The sequence below is a fragment of the Nothobranchius furzeri genome, chromosome 5 (assembly GCF_043380555.1).
Source record: "Nothobranchius furzeri strain GRZ-AD chromosome 5, NfurGRZ-RIMD1, whole genome shotgun sequence".
NCBI classification, from domain to species: Eukaryota; Metazoa; Chordata; class Actinopteri; order Cyprinodontiformes; family Nothobranchiidae; genus Nothobranchius; species Nothobranchius furzeri.
In genome coordinates, this window is record NC_091745.1 from 59952019 (window position 1) to 59978086 (window position 26068).

At 43.6% G+C, this 26068-nt stretch overlaps 2 protein-coding genes across 2 annotated transcripts; one reads left to right on the forward strand and one right to left on the reverse strand.

Annotated features, from left to right (window-relative positions):
• Positions 1–158: 158 nt before the first annotated feature.
• On the forward strand, positions 159–2839 carry zgc:171704 (Ras-related and estrogen-regulated growth inhibitor-like protein). The gene is made up of 4 exons (XM_054740814.2): positions 159–675; positions 948–1001; positions 1115–1182; positions 1386–2839. The coding sequence occupies exons 1-4, from the start codon at positions 573–575 to the stop codon at positions 1794–1796; spliced, it is 636 nt and encodes a 211-aa protein (XP_054596789.2). The 5' UTR covers positions 159–572; the 3' UTR covers positions 1797–2839.
• plin6 (perilipin 6) lies at positions 2702–24260 on the reverse strand. Its single transcript, XM_015949627.3, has 8 exons — positions 22239–24260; positions 21075–21114; positions 20701–20899; positions 20544–20626; positions 19730–19967; positions 18731–18915; positions 4046–4312; positions 2702–3658 (listed from the first exon to the last, which is right to left on the reverse strand). Exons 2-8 carry the CDS (start codon positions 21096–21098, stop codon positions 3254–3256), a joined length of 1401 nt encoding a protein of 466 aa, XP_015805113.1. The 5' UTR covers positions 21099–21114; positions 22239–24260; the 3' UTR covers positions 2702–3253.
• Between the last annotated feature and the right edge of the window lie 1808 nt (positions 24261–26068).

Below are 26068 nucleotides of genomic sequence, written 5' to 3' on the forward strand. Positions count from 1 at the left end.
ATTAAGTTCTGTTGATTAAATACGTGATTATTTTGGTAATAAATTTGGATTTTGCTCTAAAATAGAAGACAAAAAACACTTGATGGACAGTAATGCTGACATGTCTTCCTAATGCACGTGTGCCTTTCTAATCCAGACATATCCTCCTAATTAACACGTCCTCCCAATGCAAACCTCTCTTCCTAATGCAGATGTCTTTTTAATGCAGATGTGTCCTCCTAATGCAGTTAAATGAAAACATTAAATGAATGTCCTAAAAACACTAAAACACATCAGATGTTGTATATTTCTGATTAGGATTAAAACGTATTTCAGGTTCAGGTTGTTTTGTGTTGAAGCTAGGAAGCCACCTCAGAGGGTCTGAGGGGCCACGTGTGGCTCCAGAGCCACAGATAGAGGACCCCTGTCCTCACAAAGACACAAAGGCTCTATGGTCTCAACTTCAGTCACCCACCAATCAGAGCGTGCAGTCAGGCTGAGGCCACGCCCACCCCCTCTATAACAGGACCAGGAGCTGCAGCAGGAATCACAGAAGCTTGAGATCCAGAAAACAGAACCTGCAGAGATTCCTGATGGTGGTGGAGGACAGAAGCCGTGTGGAGGTGATGGAGGGAAACCAGCAGAGGGTGGAGGTGAACATCCTGCTGCTGGGGGGACGAAGCGTCGGAAAGACGGGTGAGAAAATTTTGAACATTTAAAATGTTAGGTTCTATAAAAGAAAACAATGCAGGCATGAGCAGTTGAAGCTGGTTAAACTAACATTTTATTCTAATTACAGAAAGACTTTAAATTCAGCAGAGTACAGAAAAAACATTCATTAGTTATAAAGTTAATTTGATGAATTTATTTGAATGAAATATTCTAACATTTCAATAAATACAAATGATTACTAGTGAATGTCTTCATAGAGAACAAAAGAGGTCATTTATTTTTCTTTCTTTGTGCAGCTCTGACTGTCAGATTTCTGACCAGAAGGTTTATAGGAGAATATGGAGATATCGGTGAGTGTGTGCATGTGTGAGTGTGTGCATGTGTAGTGTGTGCATGTGTAGTGTGTGTGGTGTGGTGTCATGTGCTTTGGTCTGAACATCTCCTGAATGTGTCTGGTTTTTAGAGTCGATCTACAGTCGAGTCGACAGAATCGATGGTCAGGAGACCTGCATCAACATCTGGGACTCTCTGGTACGCTCACCTGAGTCATCTGGCAAGTTTGCTGATGACTGAGGAATGACACAAGTTTATTTAAAAGGATAGATTGGTTCTGGATGAAATGACTCCGCCTCCTGCTGTTGGGGAAAAGTGAAGCCAGGAGATACAGGAGCTGCCATGTTGCCAGGAGCGGGGCTGTCCCCTATGATGTTGAAGTTTTTTTTTTCTTCTTTCAGGCCGGATTGAACAGCAGCTCCATCAGCGACAAACAGCTGCAGTGGGCCGACGGGACCATCCTCGTCTACGACATCTGTGACCGTGGCAGCTTTGAGGCGGTTCGGCAGCAGCTGCAGCTGATTCGCCGTGGCAGGAAACCATCATCTGTTCCCGTCGTCATCGTAGGGAACAAGCGTGACCTGCAGCAACATCGCAGAGTCTCTGGTGAAGAGGGTCAGCTGCTCGCTCTGACAGAGAGATGTGGGTTCTTTGAAGTGTCGGCGGCTGAGACGTACCACGGCGTCCTGCTGGTGTTCCACCAGCTGGTGGACCTGGTCAGAGAGACTCGAGCACTGAGAAAGAGCGTGGCTAGGGTCAAGGGCATCGTCAGGACCGTGTCTGCCGTGTTTGGGAAGAAACGGGCCGAGTAGATGCAACACAGAGTCATGTCCAGTGATCCAAATGAGAAGAAGCCAGTAAGGACTTCCTGTCTGAGGCCTACTGCGGAGAGCCTGGATGAGCTGAAGAAGGTTGAAGGGACGATTCATAGATTGGAAGTTGATCACAAGAGATTTTGCAGATGTTTATTTTCAGGTTGAAGCAGAGCGGGAAGCATGTAGGAGCTATCAGAGGCTAGGAGGAAGTTTGGTTCCTCAGAGGAGGAATCCTGGAGACTCTGATTCCAGACAATCCTGGTAATCCTGATCCTCAGAAGATAAGCCAGGACTCTGATGGTTCTAATGAATGTTCGGCCAGTCCTACCATCAAGTTTTGTTCTATTGTAATTATATTTTATAGAAATAAAATATAAACACCTTGAGGTTGGACCATGAAGAATTGGCCTGTAGGAGGCGCTAACAGATCCACACTCAGCTGAAGGTCCAAGAGTCCTCAGACAAACTAACAAGTGAGATGTTCCCAGATGTTTGATCTGTTTCATGGTGAAGTAGCTGAGCTGTTTCTAGAAACACCCTGAGATGGTCATTTCAGTCTGAGGAACATCTCCTGATGTTCAGGAGGAAGAATCGAGTCTGTTTCTAAAAAGTGACCGGTTGTCTTCTTCGTTTTTATGAAATGTTTTTATTGATTTTTTTCTGTTCTGCTGATACTTGGATTAAACGTTAAAAACAGAGGAACGTTTTGGTATTTGTTAAAGCAGAGCTGTATTTTTTGTGTTAAAGTTGTGAAGCAGCTCCTCATGTGGTGCAAAAGAAGAAACACCTGAATAAAGAAAATTCCAAATCTTAAAATCTTTATTTCATCACGCCTCTCAGTTGGATCCACACATGAATCAGATGATGGTGCAAAGTGCTGATGACAAAAAACAGTCAGATGATAAATGATTACTGAGTTTATTCAGAACTGAAGAAATCACTTCCTGGAACAGCCACAACGACTCAAACATCAAAACTTCCATAATGTCACGACTTTCTGTGGTAAAAGAATCGTTTCAGAAAATCTCATTAAATCAAACACAAAATACACTCAATGAATTATCTCGAGGCTAAAGCCTGTTAACAAATCTGAGATGTAGATTTTAGACCATTAGACTTCTTTCATATTCTGTAAGAAAAATGAAATATAGGATTTTGTATGAAATGTAAAAAGACTGAGTTTATATTCCTGTTATTCCAAAGAAAAATCAGCCCAGAGTTCAGGAAATCCACTCGTCTCCGAGACTGGAATTCTGCTTAGATGGAAAACCTACAAAGGCTTTTTCTGTGGTTAATAAACCGGCCAATCAGATGTGTTCTTGAGGCGTCGGGAGTCCCACATGGATGTGTTCTCGCCACTAGAAGAGTGAAATAAAACAGAGGATGCAATGGGTGAAGGGGCGGGGTCAGAGGCTGTGACTAAGAAGGGATCAGATCCAATTGCAACACGGCGTTTAAAAGTCATCTGTTGCTGCGACAATGGCGTCGTTGCCGGTAGAGTTGGGGCTCAGGTATTCAAAAGCCTTCTGGCTTTGGGACACAAACTGTTTGAGTGGAGTGAGCAGAAGCTCGGTAGCAGATGGCCTTCGGAAAGTGTTGCCTTCAGAAGATGGGGCCATACCTTCCACATCTGGATTGGATGACTCTTTCATGCTGGAGCGGCGGTCGTTGGGGGGCTCAGGACTTTGGGGACCAGAGCCTCGGTTGGCACGAGCATAGAGACTACGACGACGACGAGGACGGCCGTCCATTGCCTTGAGGAAGAGACTGTTTGTGGAACTACGACGGGATGAGCCATCTAACACAAAGTCCTCTTGGTTCAGGAAGTCCTCCAACTCCTGAGGTGACGGCAGCTCTAGCTGAAACACACAGGCACACCAGTCATGTCATGTGTTCATACTGACACCTGTACCTCTAGAATCTGAGGCACTCTTTTGTTCTTAGTTCCAAGTCGCAACAAGTCAGTATCAGGGTTAAAAAAAAAACAGCTGGGATCCTCCGTTTGGTCTCTGGTTGCTGATAACAGTCAAATCAGTCAATGATCCAGGCAGTGGATGTTGGTTATGACTGACTGCCCAGGTGGGAAGAGTCACCACCCTGCCATTGTGGCTGATAAATCATCAAACAGACTCAGGTCTACAATTGCTGTCACTAAGGTTTTATTTTGTCCCTTTTGCTGTCCCGTAGTTTTCAGATGTGCTGTTAGTTTGTGATGTGTTAGTTTGTGTTTCCCTCTCTGGACTCACCATGCTGTAAAGCGGTGTGGTGTTGACCACCAGCTGCAGGAGAATCTTGGAGAGTTCCTGCAGGTCTCGGAGAACCTGCTGGATCTGGTCCGGCAGCTCCCCAACCTGTCGGACCGGGATCAGCTCAGCCAATGTGCTGGCTCGGTCTTTGATCTCCCAAAGGGTGGTCTCTCTAATACTCTCTGCTCGGAACAACAGTGCCACCAGGAGGTTCTGCAGGTTCTGCAACAGCTCACCTGTCAGCTCCAGGATCCAGCTCAGACCCACCTGCAGGTAACAGAAAACTCAGGTGAGCTGCTTCCAGTTTTCACTCATGATTTTGTCTGTTATTAAGAACTATCACCAACCATCGGCAGGCAAAGGAGGGGTGCTGATGTTTTTTTCCTCGATGTTTGTGAATGGCCTGTATTTGATAGGGTGTAGGATTCTACAACCCCCTAAGGCACTTTACAACGAAGTCAGTCAGTAACCCATGCACACACACACCTTCACACACAGGTGGCAATGAGCTAGTGAGTGTTTATCAGTAAATGTGTGTGTGTGTGTGTGTGTGTGTGTGTGTGTGTGTGCGTGCGTGCGTGCGTGTGTGTGTGTGTGTGTGTGTGTGTGTGTGTGTGTGGTTTCTGAATGGTGTGATTCTTACATCAATGATCATCTCACTCAGCTGAATCGAGAGTCATCACGCCGCTCTCTGACATGATCAAAGCTTCACAGCACTAAATCAACCAACTGGAACAAGACCAGCTTGTACACTTTCCTGTATGTTCGACCTTCTCAGAACCTTTTCCATTTTCCAGCCTCATATGTCCAAATGCTCTTGCTTCAGTCAGTCGCTTAGGCAAACACCTGGACGTGGGAGTGATTCAGAGAGCCCATGGAGCAAGACTTTCCTACTGCTTCAAGAAGATTCTGGTCCACCATCAGGTGCCTCAGGAGGGGAAAGCAGTGTGCCACCAACACTGTTTATAGTGGTGACTGTGTGCTGCTGACCTCTACTTGGGATGTTGTGGATCGGTGAGCAGAATACTTCAAAGACCTTCTCAATCCTACTAGCATGTCTTCCAGTGGGGAAGGGGAGTCTGGGTACTTTGGGTTGGGCTCTCCAATCTCTGGGGCCGAGGTCCCTGCGTTGGTCAAAAAACTCCTCGGTGGCAAGGCTCTGGGGGTGGATGAGATCCACCTGGAATTCCTGAAGACTCTGGATGTTGTAGGACTGTGTTGCCTGATGCAGCTCTGCAACATCGTGTGGACATTGGGGGTAGTTCCACTGGATTGGCAGACTGGGGTTGTGGTCCTCCACAACCCTAGTTGTCTCTCAGCTGGTCAGTGTGATCCCCCTGTAGTTCACGAGTGTGAACTTCAGGGGGATCACACTCCTGAGCCTCCCTGGTAAGATCTGTTCAGGAGTTCTGGAGAGGAGGGTACGGTGGCTTGTCAAACCTCAGATTCAGGAGGAACAATGTGGCTTTTGTCCTGGCCGTGGAACACTGGACCAGCTCTGTACCCTTATGGGGGTCCTGGAAGCTGCACAGGTGTTAGCCCAACAATCTACATGTGTTTTTAGGATTTGGAGAAGGCGTTCGACTGCGTCCCTCGAGCGAAAATCAGAGACTATGGTCTTGAATCTGAAAGAAAGTGTAGAATGCCTTCTCCAGGTCAGGGATGAGGTCCTGCCCCCAAGTGGAGGAGTTTAAGCATCTCGGGGTCTTGTTCACGAGTGAGGGAAAAATGGAGCATGAGCTCAATAGACAGGCTGGTGTGGCGTCTACAGTACTGCAGGCGTTGTACCGGTCTGTCGTGGTGAAGAGAGAGCTGAGCCGGAAGGCGAAACTCTTGATTTACCGGTTGATCTACATTCCTACTCTAACCTATGGTCACGAGTTTGGGTAGTGACCGAAAAAACGAGATTGCGGATACAAGCAGCCAAAAAAAGTTTTCTCTGCAGGGTGTCTCGGCTGTCCCTTAGAGATACGGTGAGAAACTCAGTCATCCGAAAGAAGCTCGAAAAAGACCAGGAGAAGACCTAAAGGAAGGCCCAGGACACGCTGGAAGGACTATGTCTCTCACCTGGCCAGGGAACGCCTTGGGATTCCCCCAGAGGAGCTGGCCAAGTGGGTGGGGAGACAGAAGTCTGGGCCTCTGCTTAGGCTACTGCCCCAGCAACCTGACTCCAGATAAGCGGCTGAAAATGGATGGATGGAATACGAAACTGTCATTTAGAAAAATGTCATGGCATTTGTTGATGGAAAATGAGTCTGACACCCCTGCTGTAACCTCTCCTAACTGATTTCTAAACGATTTTGTAAAGGTAAGAACATCTTTTTTCCTCTGGTTAAACAAAAATAGAGGCTTTATCATAATTTGTCAGAATTACAGAGATCATTCTCATTCAGCAAACTTTCTGTTGTTCTGATGGTCTGAACACGCCTGATCTGAGTCCAGTTGACAGCTGCTGGAGTTTCCCAGGAAACCCAGAGGAGAAGATCTGGACCAGAGCCGAGCCGGGGCTGGCAGCAGAACCCGACACGTGAGAACACAAAGAGCAAAACACTGCAGGAGGGGACCTTCAGGGGAGAACGCAGCAGGAGGTGTTTGCAGAAAGAATCAGGTCAGTGACCATTTCTGACAGGATGGAGAATAAATCCACAATTTAAGATTTGGTTAAACATAAAATAACTTAATGTCTAACATTAGATTAGATTAGAGATTAGATTAGATTAGATTAGAGTAAAGTAGATTAGATTCCACATAAATAATTATTGTGTAATTTGAGATAAAACATTCCATCATTAATAAAGAGAAAGGACAGCTGATCAGGTGATTTACTGACAGCCAGCAGGTTAAAGGTCAAAGGTCATGAGGATGGTTTGCTCCTCTCTGTTGTCTGAATACATCTGTTCTCAGATCAGTGCTGGGAACCTCCCCAGGGTCTCATCAGGTATTTGGGTCGAAGAGGCTACGGACCAGGACCTTTGACTCACTGACACACAATCAGATCGACACAATTCAATTCAATTCAATTCAAAGATACTTTATTAATTCAAGAGGGAAATTAGAGTTTCAGTACACACAATTCTGAGATCAGACATACATAGACATAGACACATGACAAGAATTGGTGACTGTTGTCATTTGCAACCCGAGTCGCGCTACTTTAATAGAGATCAGAGGGTTTATATGAGGATTGGTTCAGGTGGAGGACGAAAAAAGGAACTTCAGAGTTACCCTCCACAGGGAGGGCAGCTTTGCTATGCAAAAACATCTCAGACACGTGAGTAAACAAGGACACACACACACACACACACACACACACACACACACACACACACACACACACACACACACACACACACACACACATACACAGAGGCAATGCAGCCTCATTAGTCTGAAAAACAAGAACTTGTTTCTGATATCAAAAACGTGATCATCTGGAACAATGAAGTTCCTGTTTGTGGATTTGAAAAAGACCAGAGATCAGCAAGAAACCAAAAGCCCTGATGGAACTCTGATGGAGGCCTGACGAAGCTCAGATAGAGGCCTGATGGCGCTATGATGGAGGCACAATGAAGCCAAGATTATGCTCTGATGCAGGCCTGATGGAGTCCTGAAGAAGCCCTGAAAGAGCTCTTATGGAGCTCTGATGGAGTCTGGATGAAGCCCTGATGAAGACCTGATGGAGCTCTGATGAAGCCCTGAAGAGGCTGTGATGGAGCCACAGTGATTGTGCAGAAATGTTTAGTCATCTTCATTCATCTGTTCAACTTTAACTGAATTTCAGAGGGAATAAATCTGGATGTTTTGTTTTAGAGCCTGACAAGGATCAGATGATTATTTTTTTCCACAAAAATTAAGCAGATTATTGTTATTATGATTGTATCTGAGGTTTCACTTGTTCCCCTTGTAGCAGCTGACTCAGACAGCTGTCAGTAGGGAAATTCCTGGGCTGGTTCCTAAAGAACCCAGAACCAGGTCTCTGCAGAAAATCAAACCATCATCAACTGATCTAAAGGGTTTAGAATGAAGGTGACTGGGCTCCTTTGGTTTCTTGGAGATGTTTCACTCTCACCCGAGGAGCCTTGTCAATTCTGACTGGAATATGGGCACAGTAACGCATGGACAAGAACATCAAGTTCACCTACTGTACAAACTGAACAGGATGGAAGTCTCAGCATTGAAGTCTACATGGAACTGATCCATACAGACCAGTATCTGCATTTTGACTCACATCACTCACTGAGCACAAAATATCAGTTTTCAAGTCTTTACACCATCAGGTTGAGAATATTCCCACAAAGACTGAAGGAAAGCAAAAGGAAGAAAAACACATCAAGAAAGCTCTCCAAAACTGCAGACACCCTAACTGGGCCTTTGTGAAATCAACAAAGAAGACTGGAAAAGCATCCAAAGCAACAACCAGCAAAGAAAAGGACAACAGACGCAAAGGCACAGTAATCCCACACATGGTAGGAATCTCAGAGAAACTTAAAAAGATTACCTTCAAACACAACATCCTGGTAAACTTTAAAGAGACAGTGTGTAGTTTTTAATCTTTAATTTCTGGAAACATCCATCAAAATGTTGTTTAAAATGAATGAAATGATTCCCCGCTGTTGAAAAATATTGGCGGCCTCATAACATATAACCATAAAAATCAGGTATAAAATACATAGGAGCGGGTCTAAGTCTCTGGGCGACGCCATATTGGACAGAATGTTTGCTTCTACGGGAGCCCACGAGGACAAAATGCATTTACTGATTTGTAACAAATGGTTACAAAACTTTCGTCATTCTTAAATGTTGCTGTTTTACACATTTACCTCTTCACTTGTTGCCAGTGATGAAAGGAAGTCTGATGTGCACGTTATTTTGCTTAAGTATAAGCTTCCCACTTCCCAGGGCTTTTTACTATATATATGCTCCCAATTGGTAAAATCATTAGACAGCATGGGATAAACTTCCACTGTTATGCTGACGATACGCAGTTATATTTATCCATTAACCCTGATGAACCTAATCGGTTGGGTAGATTACAGGCTTGTCTTGAGGACATAAAAAATTGGATGACTCTAAACTTTTTGCTTTTAAATCAAGACAAGACGGAAGTTCTCATCTTTGGACCAGAAATCCAGAAAAGGAAATTGCTTAGCCAATCACCTGACCTGAATGGCATTACATTGATCTCTGAGAACAAAGTATGGAACCTTGGTGTTATCTTTGACCAGGACATGTCATTCAAATCCCAGGTTACACAGGTTTGCAGGATTTTCTTTTTCCACCTTCGGAATATTGCTAAGATTAGAAGCTTTCCAGGAGTGATGCTGAAAATCTAGTTCATGCATTTATTACATCAAGACCAGTGTTGGGAGTAACGCGGTACAAAAGTAATTAATTACTGTAATGCATTGCTTTTTGCTGTAATGTGGTAATGTAAGGCATTACAGGGAAAGAAAATGGTAATATTTACTCGGTACAATTGTCAGTAACGCGGTAATTACAATGCATTTTTAAACCTAGAATCAAGCTGCGTTTCTTAAACATTCAAATTGCGGGAAACCCGAAAAAAGTTCCAGTATCTGCATATATTACGTCATTTATGGACTCAGCTTTGCGGGCAGAGAGGACGCAGCAGTAACGGCTCAAATACTCCAGCTGCATCCTGCGCGCGGCCGCTGTAACATTCACAAAATCGCTCCACTAAAACAAAATAATTCACCTGCGATCGTTCATATCAGCGCATGTTCTCTGGTATTCTGTACTTTTCTGACGTGCTTTGCCTCAGCTGAGTTAATCTGGGCTCCGGTGATTTCAACTCATTGCTGCTGGAGCGCCACACATGTGAAGATCCCTTTGGCTGATTAGTTAGAAAGTAGGAAATCTAGTAAACGGGTTTTCTGGAAGACGGAGAGAACATGCAGCATGCAGGACGGTTAGAGAGAGAAAGGGCAGGAAATTATTCAAATAAAATCAAGAAAACAAAACAAAGTGCTTGAAAAGAAAAAATGTAGGTAGATTTATCCCCGATACTCATTTTTACCAGTGAAAAGCAATAATATATAAGCATTTAATATTTATACATGTGATAGAATCAGATCACCCCAGAAGTCAGTCCCACATCCAGGGCCGTAACAAGGCATTTGGGGACCAAGAGAAATAGGCTTGGAGCCCCCACCAACTCACTCGCCGCTCAGTTAATCTAAGTTGGTAGCGTGCTGAGAGTACAGTTTGTTGTTGCATTTATTACATAAACAATCCTTCTAAAGAACTGTTTTTAACAGCAATCCTAGCTCAGACACCACATCACCTTCCACCGGATGTGTCATGAGTTCACCAGGCATCAGATTACCAAACTCATACTGAAGTTGTTTTGTTGAAAGTAACTTAGAGTAATGCAAAAGTAGTGTAATGCCTTACATTTTAAAATCAGTAATATTGTAATGTAATGAATTACTTTAAAATGAGGGTAACAAGTAATAAATAATGCATTACAGTTTTGAAGTAACTTGCCCAACACTGATCAAGATTGGGTTACTGTAATTCATTACTCTCAGGAAGTCCACAGAATGTAGTTAAAAGTCTTCAGCTTGTCCAAAATGCTGCAGCTAGAGTTCTGATGAGAATTAAAAAGAGAGATCATATCTCTCCTGTCTTAGCTTCCCTACATTGGCTACCTGTTAAATTCAGAATAGATTTTAAGATCATTCTTCTCACATATAAAGCTCTTAATAATCAAGCTCCATCATACATCAGTGATCTGATTGTTCCATACGTTCCTAACCGAGCACTTCGCTCTCAGACTGCAGGTTTACTGGTGGTTCCCAGAATATCTAAAATTAGGATGGGAGACAGATCTTTTAGTTATCAGGCTCCTCTCCTGTGGAACTAGCTCCCAGCTTTAGTCCGTGAGGCAGACACTTTGTCTTCTTTTAAGAATAGGCTTAAAACATTTTTATTTGATAGGGCCTATGGTTAAAATCTGATGTTAGCCTAAATCTGGACAAGTGGGGAGTAGAGGGAGGTGGAGTGTACAATCGGTAAAGACGGCTCTCCCTTGCCCTGACTCCAACATGCCTCCAACTAAATAGGATCGATTATCCAGAGTTATCTCTGTAGTTATGCTGCTATAGGCTTAGACTGCTGGAGGATACACTGACCACTTTTTACACTCTACTACTCTCTTCTACAATCTGCTCTTTAACTGTATTATTTTCTGCAATTTCAGCTGTTAAATTTATTTTTTCTCTAAGTGTTTTTCTCCCCAGAAGAAGCTACAATGATGTTCTGCTGAGCTGTGGTGGCCTCATGGAGGGGGCCATCGACTAGCACACTGCTGCTAACCACTAAAACATTCTCCCTCTCCTGATAATAACTTTTTGCTTTCCTTGACGTTGGATGTGCTACTACTAGTTTATCCATTTAATTATAGATCCACTAGGATAAATACAATAAAGTTTATCTCTTGCCAAATAGAATATTTACTAAGAAATCACAATATAACTATAGACACATTACTTTGTGTGTGTGTGTGTGTGTGTGTGTGTGTGTGTGTGTGTGTGTGTGTGTGTGTGTGTGTGTGTGTGTGTGTGTGTGTGTGTGTGTGTGCGTGTGTGTGTGTGTGTGTGTGTGTGTGTGTGTGTGTGTGTGTGTGTGTGCCTGCTCTGCCTTCTCGATCCCCAGTGAGTCGTGGAGGATGGCTGCTTATACTGAGCCAGGATGCTCTGGAGGTTTCTTCCTGTTAAAAGGGAGTTTTCCTCTCCACTGTCGCTTTATGCTTGCTTAGTATGAGGATTGCTGTAAAGTCACTGACACTAGTCAGTGACTTGATGCAATTTGCTGGGTTCCTTATATAGGACACATTATTTCTGATCGGCTTAATGAACTGACCTGAATTGGAATGTTTATTATGTGAAGTGCCTTGAGACGACTCTTGTCGTGATTTGGCGCTATATAAATAAAATTGAATTGAATTGAATTGAATTTTTGACCCTAATGGCCATCCATTGGTAAGGTCTTACTTCAACACAAAAATACTGCTTGCTTGCAACAATTTAGGTATCTACTGCCCCCAATATCCAAGAAAAATACACACTGTCACTTTAAACCCCAAATCACCCTCAGCCAGAAGCTGAGCAGGGCTCAAACTTGTTGCAACCTTCCGATTACGGGACAAGCACTTAACTCCTTTGCCACCATCACCCCACGATAGGGTCTAATAACATCAACAACTTCTAAGGTGATAGCGAGGAGGGGTATTCATAGGTAGTTTCAGCTTGTTCAGCAACAACAGACAGCAACAGCTTCCAAGCTTGACTCTCCCATATTCCAGTCAGACCTGACTAAGCTCCTCGGATGAGAAGCGAAACGTCTTCAAGAAACCAAAGAAGTCCAGTTGCCTTCATTCAAACCCTTTTGGATTACCATGACTAGGATGACTGAGAACCTTCACCAGCACATCATCAGTTGGTTTCTGAGCCACTTCTCTGTTTAGTCCCTCTTCTTCTGCTTTTACTGGAGCAGACCCAATGCCAGCTGTGCTCGTTTTAGACCTAGCCAAGTTCGGTCCTTCCCCAGTTGTCCTGTCCTGACCTTTGACCTGCAGGCTGAGGCCTGTGAAGACTGAGCTTACCCTACTGAGCTGTTTACAAGCAGCTGTGTTTTTATCTCCAATGGAAGTTAAGAAGAGGAGCACCCTCAGAAACATAAAAGAACAACTGGAAATGTTCCGATTTCAGTTGGGAGACTATTTCAGTCAGATTAAATGTCTTTGAAGCAACTCAGGACTGTCCTCAATGTTTAGTCTTCTCTCCTCTGGGGAGACCACAGGGTGATGGTCTCGAACCTGCCCATTCTGGTGGTAGTAAATACCAGTGGAGCTCCACATGCTGGGCAGCACAGAGAGGACATTCGGCTCTCAAGTTTGACTGACTGATACGAGACTCAGAATAAAAAGTCTTCCTTTTGATTTGTGGATTTTGGTTTAATGTTGGTTGATGCGAGATCATCGATCTGTAGAACCTGATCAGATCTTTCTAATAAAATCTGGAGTGATGACATCTTTGTTATCTACTGGACCATTTCTGAGTCCAGATAGTTCTGACTTTGGTTTCAGTTAAACTGTTGGTTTGTGGGCAGAACTAAGGAACATGTGGTCTGCTGACAGACTAACGCTTGGATCAGAGCTCTGGGCTGGTTTTTATCACTCCATCGGCTCCGACGCTCCGAGCAGCACGTAGGCAGAGTCTAACTCCAATTAGATCCGTCTGTAGAGGAAACAGCTCTGGTTATCTGGAAAGGAGCTGCTTTTCCTGCTGGAATCATCCCGAGTCGCCCGAGAGGATGAGAATATTAAGTGTACGTGAAAAAAAGAACGGCAGCTGCTCCGACCATGCTGATAGTCATCTGTTTGTGTTTACGTCCAGAATGTTCTCATCCAACAGTATAACGAAAATGTTTTCATTCCCAGAGCTCGAATTCACACCCAACGGCTCCATTATTTTTAGATGTTTCATGTTTAGGATGTGACTTTAAAATCAACCCGACAAGATGACGACGAGTCCATTTAAACACACACACAAACACTCATGCATGCACGTACACACAAACGCTCATGCACACATGTTCATGCACGCACGCACGCACACACACACACGCCCATGCACACACGCACACACACACACACACACACACTCACGCATGCACACACACGCTCACGCACGCATGCACACACACGCTCACGCACGCATGCACACACACACGCTCATGCACGCACGCACACACAAACGCTCATGCATGCACAAACACGCAAACGCTCTCTCTCACACACACACACACACACACACACACACACACACACACACACACACACACACACACACAAGATGATTTGACCCTGAACTCTAAATCAGAACCTGGGACATCAGACGGGCCTCCAGGTTCTGAGTGAAACCCTCTGTTGAGGCCTGGAGGTCTGTTTGGACCTCACAGAGACAGAAGAAGCAGCTGGTCCAGCGGGAGCAGCTGTCTCCACGTCTGCTTGGTTGTCCTAGATGTTTCTGTATAACATCAGATTTTATCAGAACCACAGAAGGTCCAGCTGGAGGGAACCAGACATCACGTCTGATTACATCGACGAGGTTCCTTCTGCTTTCTGTTTGACACATTTTTATCAACTGATGGTCAGATTACTGTGTCGGGTCTGTTCCACGTCCAGATCATCCAAACACCTGGTTCAGATTGATTTTATTTGATGTTGAAAATAAATAATTTAAAACTTATTTCCTGTTCTCAAGTCTTCATCAACTCTCTCTCTCTCTCTCTCTCTCTCTCTCTCTCCCTCTCTCTCTCTCTCTCTCTCTCTCTCTCTCTCTCTCCTAGAGCCGTTGCTAGCTATTTTGGTGCCCTAAGCACAAAGGCTTTGTGGTGCCCCCCCCCCCCCCCCCCCCGTAGAAAAAACAACACAATAACGCAGTATGTGCAAGTGCTTCGCCTTAAGTTCTCTTTAATTCTCTTGTATGCACAAACTGCTTATTATTTCCAAAAGGTAGGATGGATATTTACATAATATAACATACTCAACACAGGAACTCCATACTGTTATTATTTAGAACTATGTAACAGATCCACACACCACAAGCACCGGTTGTGGCACATGTGTTTCTCCAATGATAACCCTTCTCCTCCTTGAATGTACTTGTTCATTGAGCCTGCATTCAAACACAAAAAGGTAATTTGTCATATTCATTCTATAATAAGATAATAGTTTTATACCATGGTAAAAAATACTGCAATAGATTATTTATAAGTTTACAGGTGCTGGCCAGTAAATTAGAATATCATCAAAAGGTTGAAAATATTTCAGTAATTCCATTCAAAACGTGAAACTTGTACATTATATTCATGCAATGCACACAGACCAATGTATTTCCAATGTTCATTACATTTAAATTTGATATTCATAAGTGACAACTAATGAAAACTCCAAATTTGGTATCTCAAAAAATTAGAATATTCTGAAAAGGCTGAATATAGAAGACACCTGCTGCCACTCTAATCAGCTGATTTACTCAAAACACCTGCAAAGGCCTTTAAAAGGTCCCTCAGTCTTGTTTTGAAGGCACCACAATCATGGGGAAGACTTCTGACTTAACAGCTGTCCAAAAGACAATCATTGACACCTTGCACAAGGAGGGCAAGACACAAAAGGTGATTGCTAAAGAAGCTGGCTGTTCGCAGAGCTCTGTGTCCAAGCACATTAACAGACAGGCGAAGGGACGGAAAAAATGTGGTAGAAAAAAGTGTACAAGCTCTAGGGATAACCGCACCCTGCAGAGAATTGTGACGACAAACCCATTCAAAAATGTGGGGGAGATCCACAAAGAGTGGACTGCAGCTGGAGTCAGCGCTTCAAGAACCACCACGAGGAGACTCATGAAAGACATGGGATTCAGGTGTCGCATTCCGTGTGTCAAGCCACTCTTGAACAAGAAACAGCGCAAGAAGCGTCTCGCCTGGGCCAAGGACAAAAAGGACTGGACTGATGCTGAGTGGTCCAAAGTTATGTTTTCTGATGAAAGCAAGTTCTGCATTTCCTTTGGAAATCAAGGACCCAGAGTCTGGAGGAAGAGCGGAGAAGCACAGAATCCACGTTGCATGAGGTCCAGTGTAAAGTTTCCACCGTCAGTGATGGTGTGGGGTGCCATGTCATCTGCCGGTGTTGGCCCACTCTGTTTCCTGAGGTCCAGGGTCAATGCAGCCGTCTACCAGGAAGTTTTAGAGCACTTCATGCTTCCTGCTGCTGACCAACTTTATGGGGATGCAGACTTCACCTTTCATCAGGACTTGGCACCTGCACACAGTGCCAAAACCACCAGCACCTGGTTCAAGGACCATGGTATCCCTGTCCTTGATTGGCCAGCAAACTCGCCTGACCTTAACCCCATAGAAAATCTATGGGGTATTGTGAAGCGGAGGATGCAATACGCTAGACCCAACAATGCAGAGGAGCTGAAGACGACTATCAGAGCAACCTGGGCTCTCATAACACCTGAGCAGTGCCACAGACTGATCGAGTCCATGCCACGCCGCATTACTGCAGTTATTGAGGCAAAAGGAGCCCCGACTAAGTATTGAGTGCTATACATGCACATTCTTTTCATGTTCATTCTTTTCAGTTGGCCAACATTAGAGAAACAAACATTTTTTCATTGGCCTTTAGAATATTCTAATTTTCTGAGATACCAGATTTGATGTTTTCATTGGTTGTCACCTATAAATATCAAAATTAAACGTAATAAACATCGGAAATACATTGGTCTGTGTGCATTGCATGAATATAATGTACAAGTTTCACGTTTTGAATGGAATTACTGAAATATTTTCAACCTTTTGATGATATTCTAATTTACTGGCCAGCACCTGTATATTGGCTTATAAATCACTGGCATGTGACATGACTAAATTCAAAACTATTTAACCTTTATTAAGAATTAAAGAGGCACAATATACACATTTTATACACAACTAGAAAATTCTGAGTATGAAGGGAGGAGGTTAGCATAATGGACATTTTTCTTCAAATTATACCATCAGCAGCAGATGTTCCTCTTGGCCCGTAAATGTTTATGAAATATAAATCATAGAGCAAATACCTAATTTGAAAATAGGTTTGTCTAATTTTTCATATTAAATCTCAGTTACATAGCCTATAGGCCACATAGGATATTTAATAATGATATAAATCATGTCCATAGTTAAGCAAACAAACAAACGCTTGGTCAGCCACCCTCCACGTCAGACCCCTGACACCAAAAGTGCCCTTTTTCATTACTTGTAACTTATTGTTTTATACAGGTAAAAACGTGTAGTGGAGATAAATCTACCTACATTTCACTTTTCAACACTTTGTTTTGTTTTCTTGTTTTTATTTCCTGTTCTGTCTGTCTCTCTTCTTCCTGCATCTCCTCTAAACTCTCCAGAAAAACTGCTGCCTGGATTCTTACTTTTTCACCTCATCAGTTACTTCTGAGCAGATCAAAGGGATCTCCTGACCACAAAGCGCAGAGCGCGTTTCGATGCTGCGTCAGTGAGGTGAAATCACCGCAGCACAGGTGATGAGCTTTGCAGTGGCAGAGCGCTTCAGGCACAAATAAGACAGAAAGTAGAGAACATGTGCGGACATGAACGATCGTGTGTTAATTATAGTTTTTTGGTTGAGCCACTTTGAGAATGGACCGTGCGCTGGACGCAGCTGCCTGGAGCGCTGGAAGCAGCAGCCTGGAGCACTGGAAGCAGCTGCCTGGAGCACTGGAAGCAGCAGCCTGGAGCACTGGAAGCAGCTGCCTGGAGCACTGGAAGCAGCAGCCTGGAGCACTGGAAGCAGCTGCCTGGAGCACTGGAAGCAGCTGCCTGGAGCGCTGTGCAACAACGATCAGCGCTGTGCAGCTGTCTATGCTCTCTGCTCAAGAGTCCATAAATGATGTAATATAGGTAGAAAACTTTTTTCCGGCTCCCCTGGATGTGTAGGATATACAGCTCCCCCATAATTCGATCCCTGCTCCTGGATGAAAAGCCGGACATTTTCATCAATACAAGAACCCCAATCCGGACGCCCGGACAGAGAGTGAAAAGTGGACACGGTCCATCTCCTTTACTTTTTGTATTGTTTTCTCTCTGTAAACATGCTGTTAACTTGCTTTGCACATCTTCTAATTGAAATCTGTCTTTATCATATATATATATTATTTTTTCATAAGCTTGCCTTTGGTGCCCCTCCCCCGGTGTGGTGCCCTATGCGCTGTGCGTGGTGTGCGTGTGCGGAGCGCCAGCGCTGCTCTCGCCTGACCCACAGCACTGATGGGATATGAGCTCCCTCCAGTGGAATAGCAAAATATTCAAAAACTCTTCATTCTAGTGTCTCAGGAAGCTGGGGGTTTTCTCCATTAGTCACCAGGTGAGAGGCAAGGGACACCTAGAAAGGTCTCCAGTCCATCACAAGGAGAGAAAGACAACACACTCACCTACGCCTAAGGACAATTTTCAGTCTTCAGTTAACCTGATATGTATGATTTTAGTCTGTGTGAGGAGACCAGCAAAAAGCCATGCAAATGAGAACATGTTTACCCTATCCATGCATATGGAGACCAGACTAACTCCACACAGAAAGGGTGCAACTGAGATTTGAACCGACGACCTTCTTGCTGCAAGGCAGCAGACCTACCAACTGACAGCCACGCAGCCCCAGAGAGAAAAATATAACTTATTTTAACTTTGAGTCTATAACTTTTGTAAAATCTTATGTGTTTTCTTTCAGCTTTTCCCTCTCCTTCCACAGTGAATCTGCATCTATTTACTCCAGTTTACAGCATATTCTTGTTACCTGCCAGCTTGTTATTTAATTGTTTTTGATTCTATGAGCAGAAACAAGAACCTGTATTTATTAGCTCTTCGTGAGGCTGAGGTGTGTGTTCACATTCCTGACCCGCCACACGAAGCAGGGTGTTGCGCTTTTCTCCAAAAAAAGCATTTTGGCATCATGAGAATGTGATGATAAACTGTTTCGGATGCATTAATACCATAAAATATCAGAGCCTGCGGGAGGTGAAATCAGCTGTTTGTTCTGGTTCAGGTTAGGGTCTGGATGAATCTGTGACAGCAGAAACTACAGAGCCGAGTTTCGTATGGACTCACCCGGTCGGCAGCCACTCCCAGTGACCTGACTGCTCCCTCCAGGTGACCTCTGACCTTTGACATGCGGTGATAAAGCTGCAAGCTTAAAGTCAGCAGGAGGCTGCGGACTCTGGTCCAGAGGCTGGGCTCTTCATCATCATCATCTTCCTCCTCATACTCCTGGACCCGCATCTCCCACTCCCGACCTGATGGACAGAACCAGCTAAAATAAAACAGATTTAAAATTCTTACTTCATTTTAACTCTGATTTCTGATGTTTAATTGTTATGACAAGAATGAAAACCATGTGTGAATTAGACAGGTGAGGACACAGTTTTAGTGGGACACACATTGCTACAGAACACCCTGTGATGTGGAAGTTCTGGAGTACATGAGTGTATAAATCACACAGTCAGAGTCTGGGTGTTTTATCAGGTGGGTGTAAAATGTCCCGTTCGGAATTATCGAGAAAGCGAGCCATTTGAAAATACATCCATTCAGACCAGAGCAATCAATGTGCATCAGCCCCACCCACTGAGTGGGTAGGTTCAAAGAAAAAAAAAATGAAATATCAAAATATTAAATAATTTTATGAAACACACACCACAAAATGACTAAATAAATATTTATACGTAATGTTTTAGAAATGAAGTAAAATTATTTTATTTTTGACATTTTATAAAATAAATATGTGTTTAATTACTTGCTTGTATTTATTTTAGATTTCAATAATTTTTTAAACATTTAAAATGCATTTAGTTATTTATTTATTTATTTTATTGGGGGCACTTTTGGCCCTCCGTAGGTCTACATGGTTTGGGGCAGACCCTTTGAGCTATCCATGCGTAGTTTGGTCAGCAATTTTGTCTTTGGTTTTCTTAAAAATCCTCAAAGATTCACATAAATATTTTTACATGGCTCAGAAACCAGAGGTCTGTAGGAGCTGAACTGAGACTGGACTTGGTCTGAGAGGCTGGTTCTGTTCATCAAAAATTTAAGTTTACAGATCTCAATACTCACGCAGTGTCGGTGGGAGGGGGAGGTAGTAGGCAGTGGCATCCTCCAGGCGGCTCAGAGCGTTGTCCAGTCCATATGAGGCAGCCTGGCCCACCTGAGTGTTCTGCAGCTGCTGCACAGATGTCCAAACCATCTCAGCCAGATGTTCCAGCTGATCTACAACACCGTCCAGGCCTTCCACCACACGGATTTGCACATCGTCCAGTGTCAAGAAGAAGGCATCCTTCAGGTGAGTCATCACCTGAGGAAACAACACAAGGTCAGCAGTGACATTTGTGAAGTGCTCAACCCTGGTCTTCCAGGACCATGGTCCAGCTTGTCCTGGTTGTTTCTGCCTACAACAACCCGTTCAGCAGGTCATCAAGCTAAGCAAGTTAATCACATGTTGTCCTTGATGATCTCACGTCCTGTTGGTCTCCTGCAGCTTTATATCTCATACAACATTTATCTACTTCCTGCTCAGATATTCTGGTTTTATTCCAGAAGAATCTCTGACAAACAAAGAGCCAGAGTGTTGTCCATCAGACCTTCCCGAGAAGAACTCTTTCTGCACGTCAGCAGAGTTTAAAGCTTGAGACCACGTTTAAGCATAACTCAAATAATGAATTGGTTTCAATGGGATTATGCTCCCTGGTGAAGGTTTTCAGTGATCTGGTCCATGATTATTCCAGTGGGCTCAAACCAAAGTTATTAGGGAAGGATGAAGTCCAGTTTCCTACAACTGAAGCTTCAAAGAGAACTTTTTTAAGGATCAAGGAAACCCTGGAAGGTGTTAACCCAGAAGACTTTAACACAAGGTGGTGAGAGCAGAACCGACCTCTTCTGTGGACTGGTTTAAGATGGGAAAGCTTCTCTCCAGATGGTCCAGACCATCCAGAGCTAAGCTGTTGGCGACTTCAACTGCAGGAAACAAGATCAGATCAGAAACTGAAGATGTGATGGAAAGTCCAGGACCAGAGTCAAGTTCTACGCACTCTGTGGTTCCAGATTCTGGAGGAAGGGCGCGGCTCGTCTCAAGGCCTCCTCTGAGAGACCACGGACTCCAACCTCTGCTGCTGCTCCCATCAGACCCAGCAGAGGGAAGCGATCTTTGACCACGGAGTACGCTGATGTGACTGAATGGAGCGCCGATTGAACCAGAGGCAGATGGGAAATTTTGAGTAGAACATTGGTCTGAAACACAGGAAGGGAGGAGAGGTGTCACAGCAGTGGGTCCACCAAAACCCTCAGAACCATAACATCTACAAACCAGTTAACTATCATCCATTTTCTGGTTTTTATGAGCCTTCAGGGTTTTAAAATCAGATTTATTTTTGATTTCCTAATAAAGACTTGTCTCTGAACTCACCTTCTGGTCTGGATGAGTGTCCATTTCTTTCTCACCAAATCTAAAAAGACAAAATGGATAACAGGACAGAGATGAACTTTGAGGTTTAGCATGAGAAAGTCAGCTGCTGATTGTTCACAAAGCTGGAGGCTGTTCAGCTTCAGACGGCATGAAAATCAGCTTTTCTCTGCCAACTGACAGCAGCTTCATCTTGCTGCAGGGACGGGTCCTGCTAGGACAGGATATGCTGCAGGGATGGGACCACCAGCATGGATGGTCCTGCTGCAGGGACAGGTCCTTGGACAGGGTATGCTGCAGAGATCCCCCCCCCCCCCCCACACACACACAGTAAATCTGATTTAGTTTGTTCAGATAGTTAGTTATGGTGACATAAAGTATAAACATCAAACAGGATGATGGGGGGCCACGCCCCCGGAGGAATAAAAGAACTTAAACTAATAAAGGCAAATCTGAATAAAAGTCTGTTATATTTGAATTCTTACACTTAAGAGATTTTAAATAAAAACAACAGAAAACCTCTGATTTATTTTTATCTTCTTTAATCTGAATCTTTTTGCTGTTTTTAATCCTGAAAATGTTTAAGCTAATATGATTTATAGTTTTATGATTATGATTCTTCACAAACGTTAAAGGAGCTGAAAGAATCTCAAACTTTTGTTCTTGTACGTTGATTTCTCTTGTTTTTCCAGAAAGTTCTGATGTTTCAACAGCAGGAGAAATAACTGAATGTTTCCAACTCAGGAATTCCAATTTAAAACACGTAAAAAAACAATTAAAAAGTAAACAGCCTTCTAAAGCCCCCCAAGGGCATTTACCACACAACAAATATTTACCCACACACACGTTCACATGCTGATGCTGATGAGCTACAGTGTAGTCACAACCTGTACCACTGGCCCCTCTGACCACCACCAGCTAACAAAAGGTGATGTGCCTTGCCCAAAGATCACAATAACTGCAGGGTACAAACCTACAACCCTCAGGTTACAGGGTAGGCTTTTAATTTCTCTGCCATTGTTGCCCTTAAATGAAATAAAATGTGTCAAGATAATTCAAATTTAATAAATCGAACAGAAAATATTTTCTGAGTTTCTAAAATTAAAAGAACAAGAAGCCAAACAAAGAAAACGGGCAGAAAGTGGATGAACTCAGAAGTTTTCTCACCCGAGACTCTCGGCTCTAACGTCGGAGCTGAAACTCGCTGAGATCCAACAGATAAAACCCGAGAAATAGCAGAACTGATGATGACTATGAAAATCTGTCTGATTTGAGAGTTGGTACCAACCACCTGATTGGCTGAAAGCTGATATGATGACGAGGAACTGCTTCTGCTTCCTGTGTCTCTGTCAAATCGATTAACTTGGAATGAAAAGAAGCATTCAGGCCAAACCCTGAGCTGGTGGAGGCCTGGACCTAGTCCCACTGCTTTTAACAGAAAAACTCCAACACACCTGAGTTTCTGATCAGATGACACAAACGCAACTCTGGACTTAAGCTCCTGGTGCTTTGAACCTTTAACCCCCAGAGACCCACGGTTGTAATATTACAACATCAGATTTAAGTCTACAAAAATAAACCTTCCCCATTTTTTTTCTTTTTAAAACCACATTTACATTGCTAATAGGTCCTATTGTTCAGTTCTGCAACACTATAGGCTGTTAAAATGTGTAAATAGGCCCGTTTATCTGGCCTCCTACAACAACATGTGAAAGGTTAAAAAAAGATTTTGCAGTTTTCTAAATTTGGGTTTCTGGGGGTTAAAGCGATTATAGAACAACCTTTATTTACAGGAGGCCCAGGAGTTGGCCCAGGAGTTCTGATAAATGCTCAAACACAACCCCATAATAAAGCTGTGTGATGAAGACTTGTTTACCTCCCTGCTCTATGATGCTGCCTGTAGCTAGAGAGTCTCCATACAGTCATGTACAGTATCTGCATAAGTCAGTGAGCAGGCTATGCATCTATCTGACATTCAAAGTCGGGATAATCTCAGTACATCCTAGAATGTTATATGTGAGCTCCAACAATCTTTTTTGCCGTCTCACCCAACAAGGTTGTTCGCAGTAGCTCATGCTAGCGTTACCATTATTGGGCTGGAGCATCGGGCTGGAGTTAGCATTAGCTCAGGCTAGCTTTGATCTATGGTTGAGTCGTATTAATCAATACGACGACTCACACACAACAGAGGCTAACGACTCCAACGGCTCACAAGAGGGTAGAAAGGTTGTGGTTTAACACTCTAGAACCCCTTTGTACATCATAGTCACAAATTCACATCAAACAACTTCTGACCTTAAAGCATCCATGTGGAGTATCAGGATTAGTACCTTTGTCAATTATTATGTCATTAAGTAACAATATAAGAGTAATAACTACACAAAAATGTGCTTTTCCACATGTAGATCCACCACCAGGGGGCAGTAAACACATTTAGAACTGGACATGGCAGGTTTTTAATGATGGTACTAATCCTATTTAAGAAATCTGAGAATAAGCGATTGTTGTACAGGAGACTTTAGATTAAAAAAGAACACATTGCCTGTAAACACATCCTAGAACGAAGAAGAATGACCCAGCGATTTTCAGGATGTTTGAAAACACCAACTTTTTTCTTTGAGGTTCTGACTGGACTCAGTCACGGTGTTGGTTGGAGTAGACCTGACAGATATTTCAGGCTTTTAACTTCCTTATCCTTTTTACTGAATTTCCCAATTTTATTTATTCTTGTGAAGTTTCTCCTGCAGGACTTGTGTTCTTCAGAATCATTCTAAGCATTGTTGCTGATTCTCTAATAAAGACACAATGGCTTTTTTTGTTTTCTCGTATGTTTGGTACTTCTGGGCCACTATACACACAACTTCCTGTTCAGCAGCTCCTTCAAGCCACAGAAGATTTGAGGGGTTTGCTACAGGTGGGATTCATGATTGCAACATTTAGACACGCAAACATCCTGATGTAAATATTAAGAAGCATTTCTCAGAACACTCTTACGAACTCAAAACTCTTCTCCTAAAGTGAACTTTGACAAGAAAGCTCCAACTGTTGAAGCTGACGTGTTCAGATCCATCAGCGTTTCACACAAACCTCATTGTGGGATAATGCTGTTTCCAGCAGGCAAATTCCAGGTTTTAACACTAAGAATCTACTTCATTCCAGCAGAAACCAAGAAAACTTCCTGTCATGAGTTTTGACCACCTATTTTCTCTTTCTAAGAAACACTCATTCCAGTTTTCTGTTTTAACGTTTGAATCAAATCTACAGAAATCTACAATGAATGAATCGGATTAAACATGAAATCCATCGATTATCAGAACCGCTTCACCCTCAATAGGGTCTGAAGAAGCTGGTGGACAATTAGAAAATCTCCTTTTGTCACATTGCAATTTAATTGCATATGCAATTAATCATTCAGCCCTAATACACACATTCACACACTGACGGTGATGAGCTACGATGTAGCCACAGCTGCCCTGGGACGCACTGACAGAGGTAAGGCTACCGAGCGCAGGCGCCACCAGTCCCTTCGACCACCACCAGCAGGTGTCTTACCCAACGAAACAACAAAAAAATTCTGTCTGGATCCGGGATTGAACCTGCAACCTTCCAATAACTAGAAAAGCTCTGCTACTGCTGCCCAGTGAATGTAACCTTCTCAAATATGGCTTTCTGTAGGGATGTGGTTACCTTGTAAGCGTGATAGAATATACCCAAATAATAAACCTTGAGTTACAAAGTCAACTAAGTCATGCATACAGAATAAAAATGTGGCTTTTAGACAGGGGCCGTTTCTCAATATGCATACTTGTCCAAACTTGTGTACTCCTGTCCTTGTGAAACGGCATCAATGACTGTTGAAGTACTGTTCGAACCCTAAGTATGCAACATGGCAAGTTCGCTCAAAGTCCCCAGATGTGTTTTTGCTCCACCCTTTGTTTATGTTTATGTATTTAGCAGACGCTTTAGTCCAAAGCGACTTGCAAGTGATAATGAAGCCAGCAGGTTGCCCTTGAAGCTAACAAAAAACACTAATCAGTGAATCCTAAGTGGCGGTGAGGCAGCATAATGAATCATAAAGGGAAGAGAACAAGGAGTGTGTATAGAGCTGGTCCAGTGTTCCACGGCCAGGACGAAAACCACATTGTTGCTCCTGAATCTGAGGTTGCCTTCAAGGGTTATGTGGCCCAGTTGTGGCCTCTAAAGCTGTGTGAGGTCCCTTCCTCAGTGGTGGATGGGTTGGCAAATTCGTTAATCAGGAAGTGGTTGGGACTGCCAAGAGGCCAGTCGAATGTAGACCTCTTTGGCAAAAACACACTGCAGCTGCCATTAAGATCTATCAGTCTGGGATATGAGCAGGAAAAGGCACAGCTGAAGCTGGAGCTGAGGGAATACACTGACCAACTATTGAGAGCAGCTTGCCCCCAGATACAAACACGGAGGAAGTGGAAGCGGTTGAAAGGGCAATCAGCAGGCTGAAACACTGTGAGCAGGTTGGCAGTGTCCAGGAGGGTCGGGCAGGCCTAGGGAGCAGTGAGCCCCCTTTTTTCTGGTCTACGGCCTGCAAGGAAGCTATGGTGGTGGCAAAAATAACAAGGACGCAGCAGGAGCGCCTCAACACCAAAATAGTGTTTCAGAGCCGGCTGGGAGGCTGGACATCATGGGAAGGCTTCACAGAAAGGTCCCTGTCACAGTCGAACATTTGGAAGATCCCCCAAGCTAGGCTTAGCTTCCTGATAAGAGCGACCTATAAGAATTTACTATGTCCCAGAAACCTCCACCAGTGGTTCGGGGCCAAGGAAGCATGTCAGATTTCAGATTTCAGATTCAGATTTCAGATTTATTGGCCAAATAAAATTACATTTACAAGGAATTTGTCTTCGGTAGATGTTCGCTCTCTAAAACAGACAACAACCACAATGTCCTTTGTGGCATCAGTAACACAAGCCTCTAGCACATCCTGTTGGAAAGCAAGACAGCATTCTCCCAAGGTTGCTACA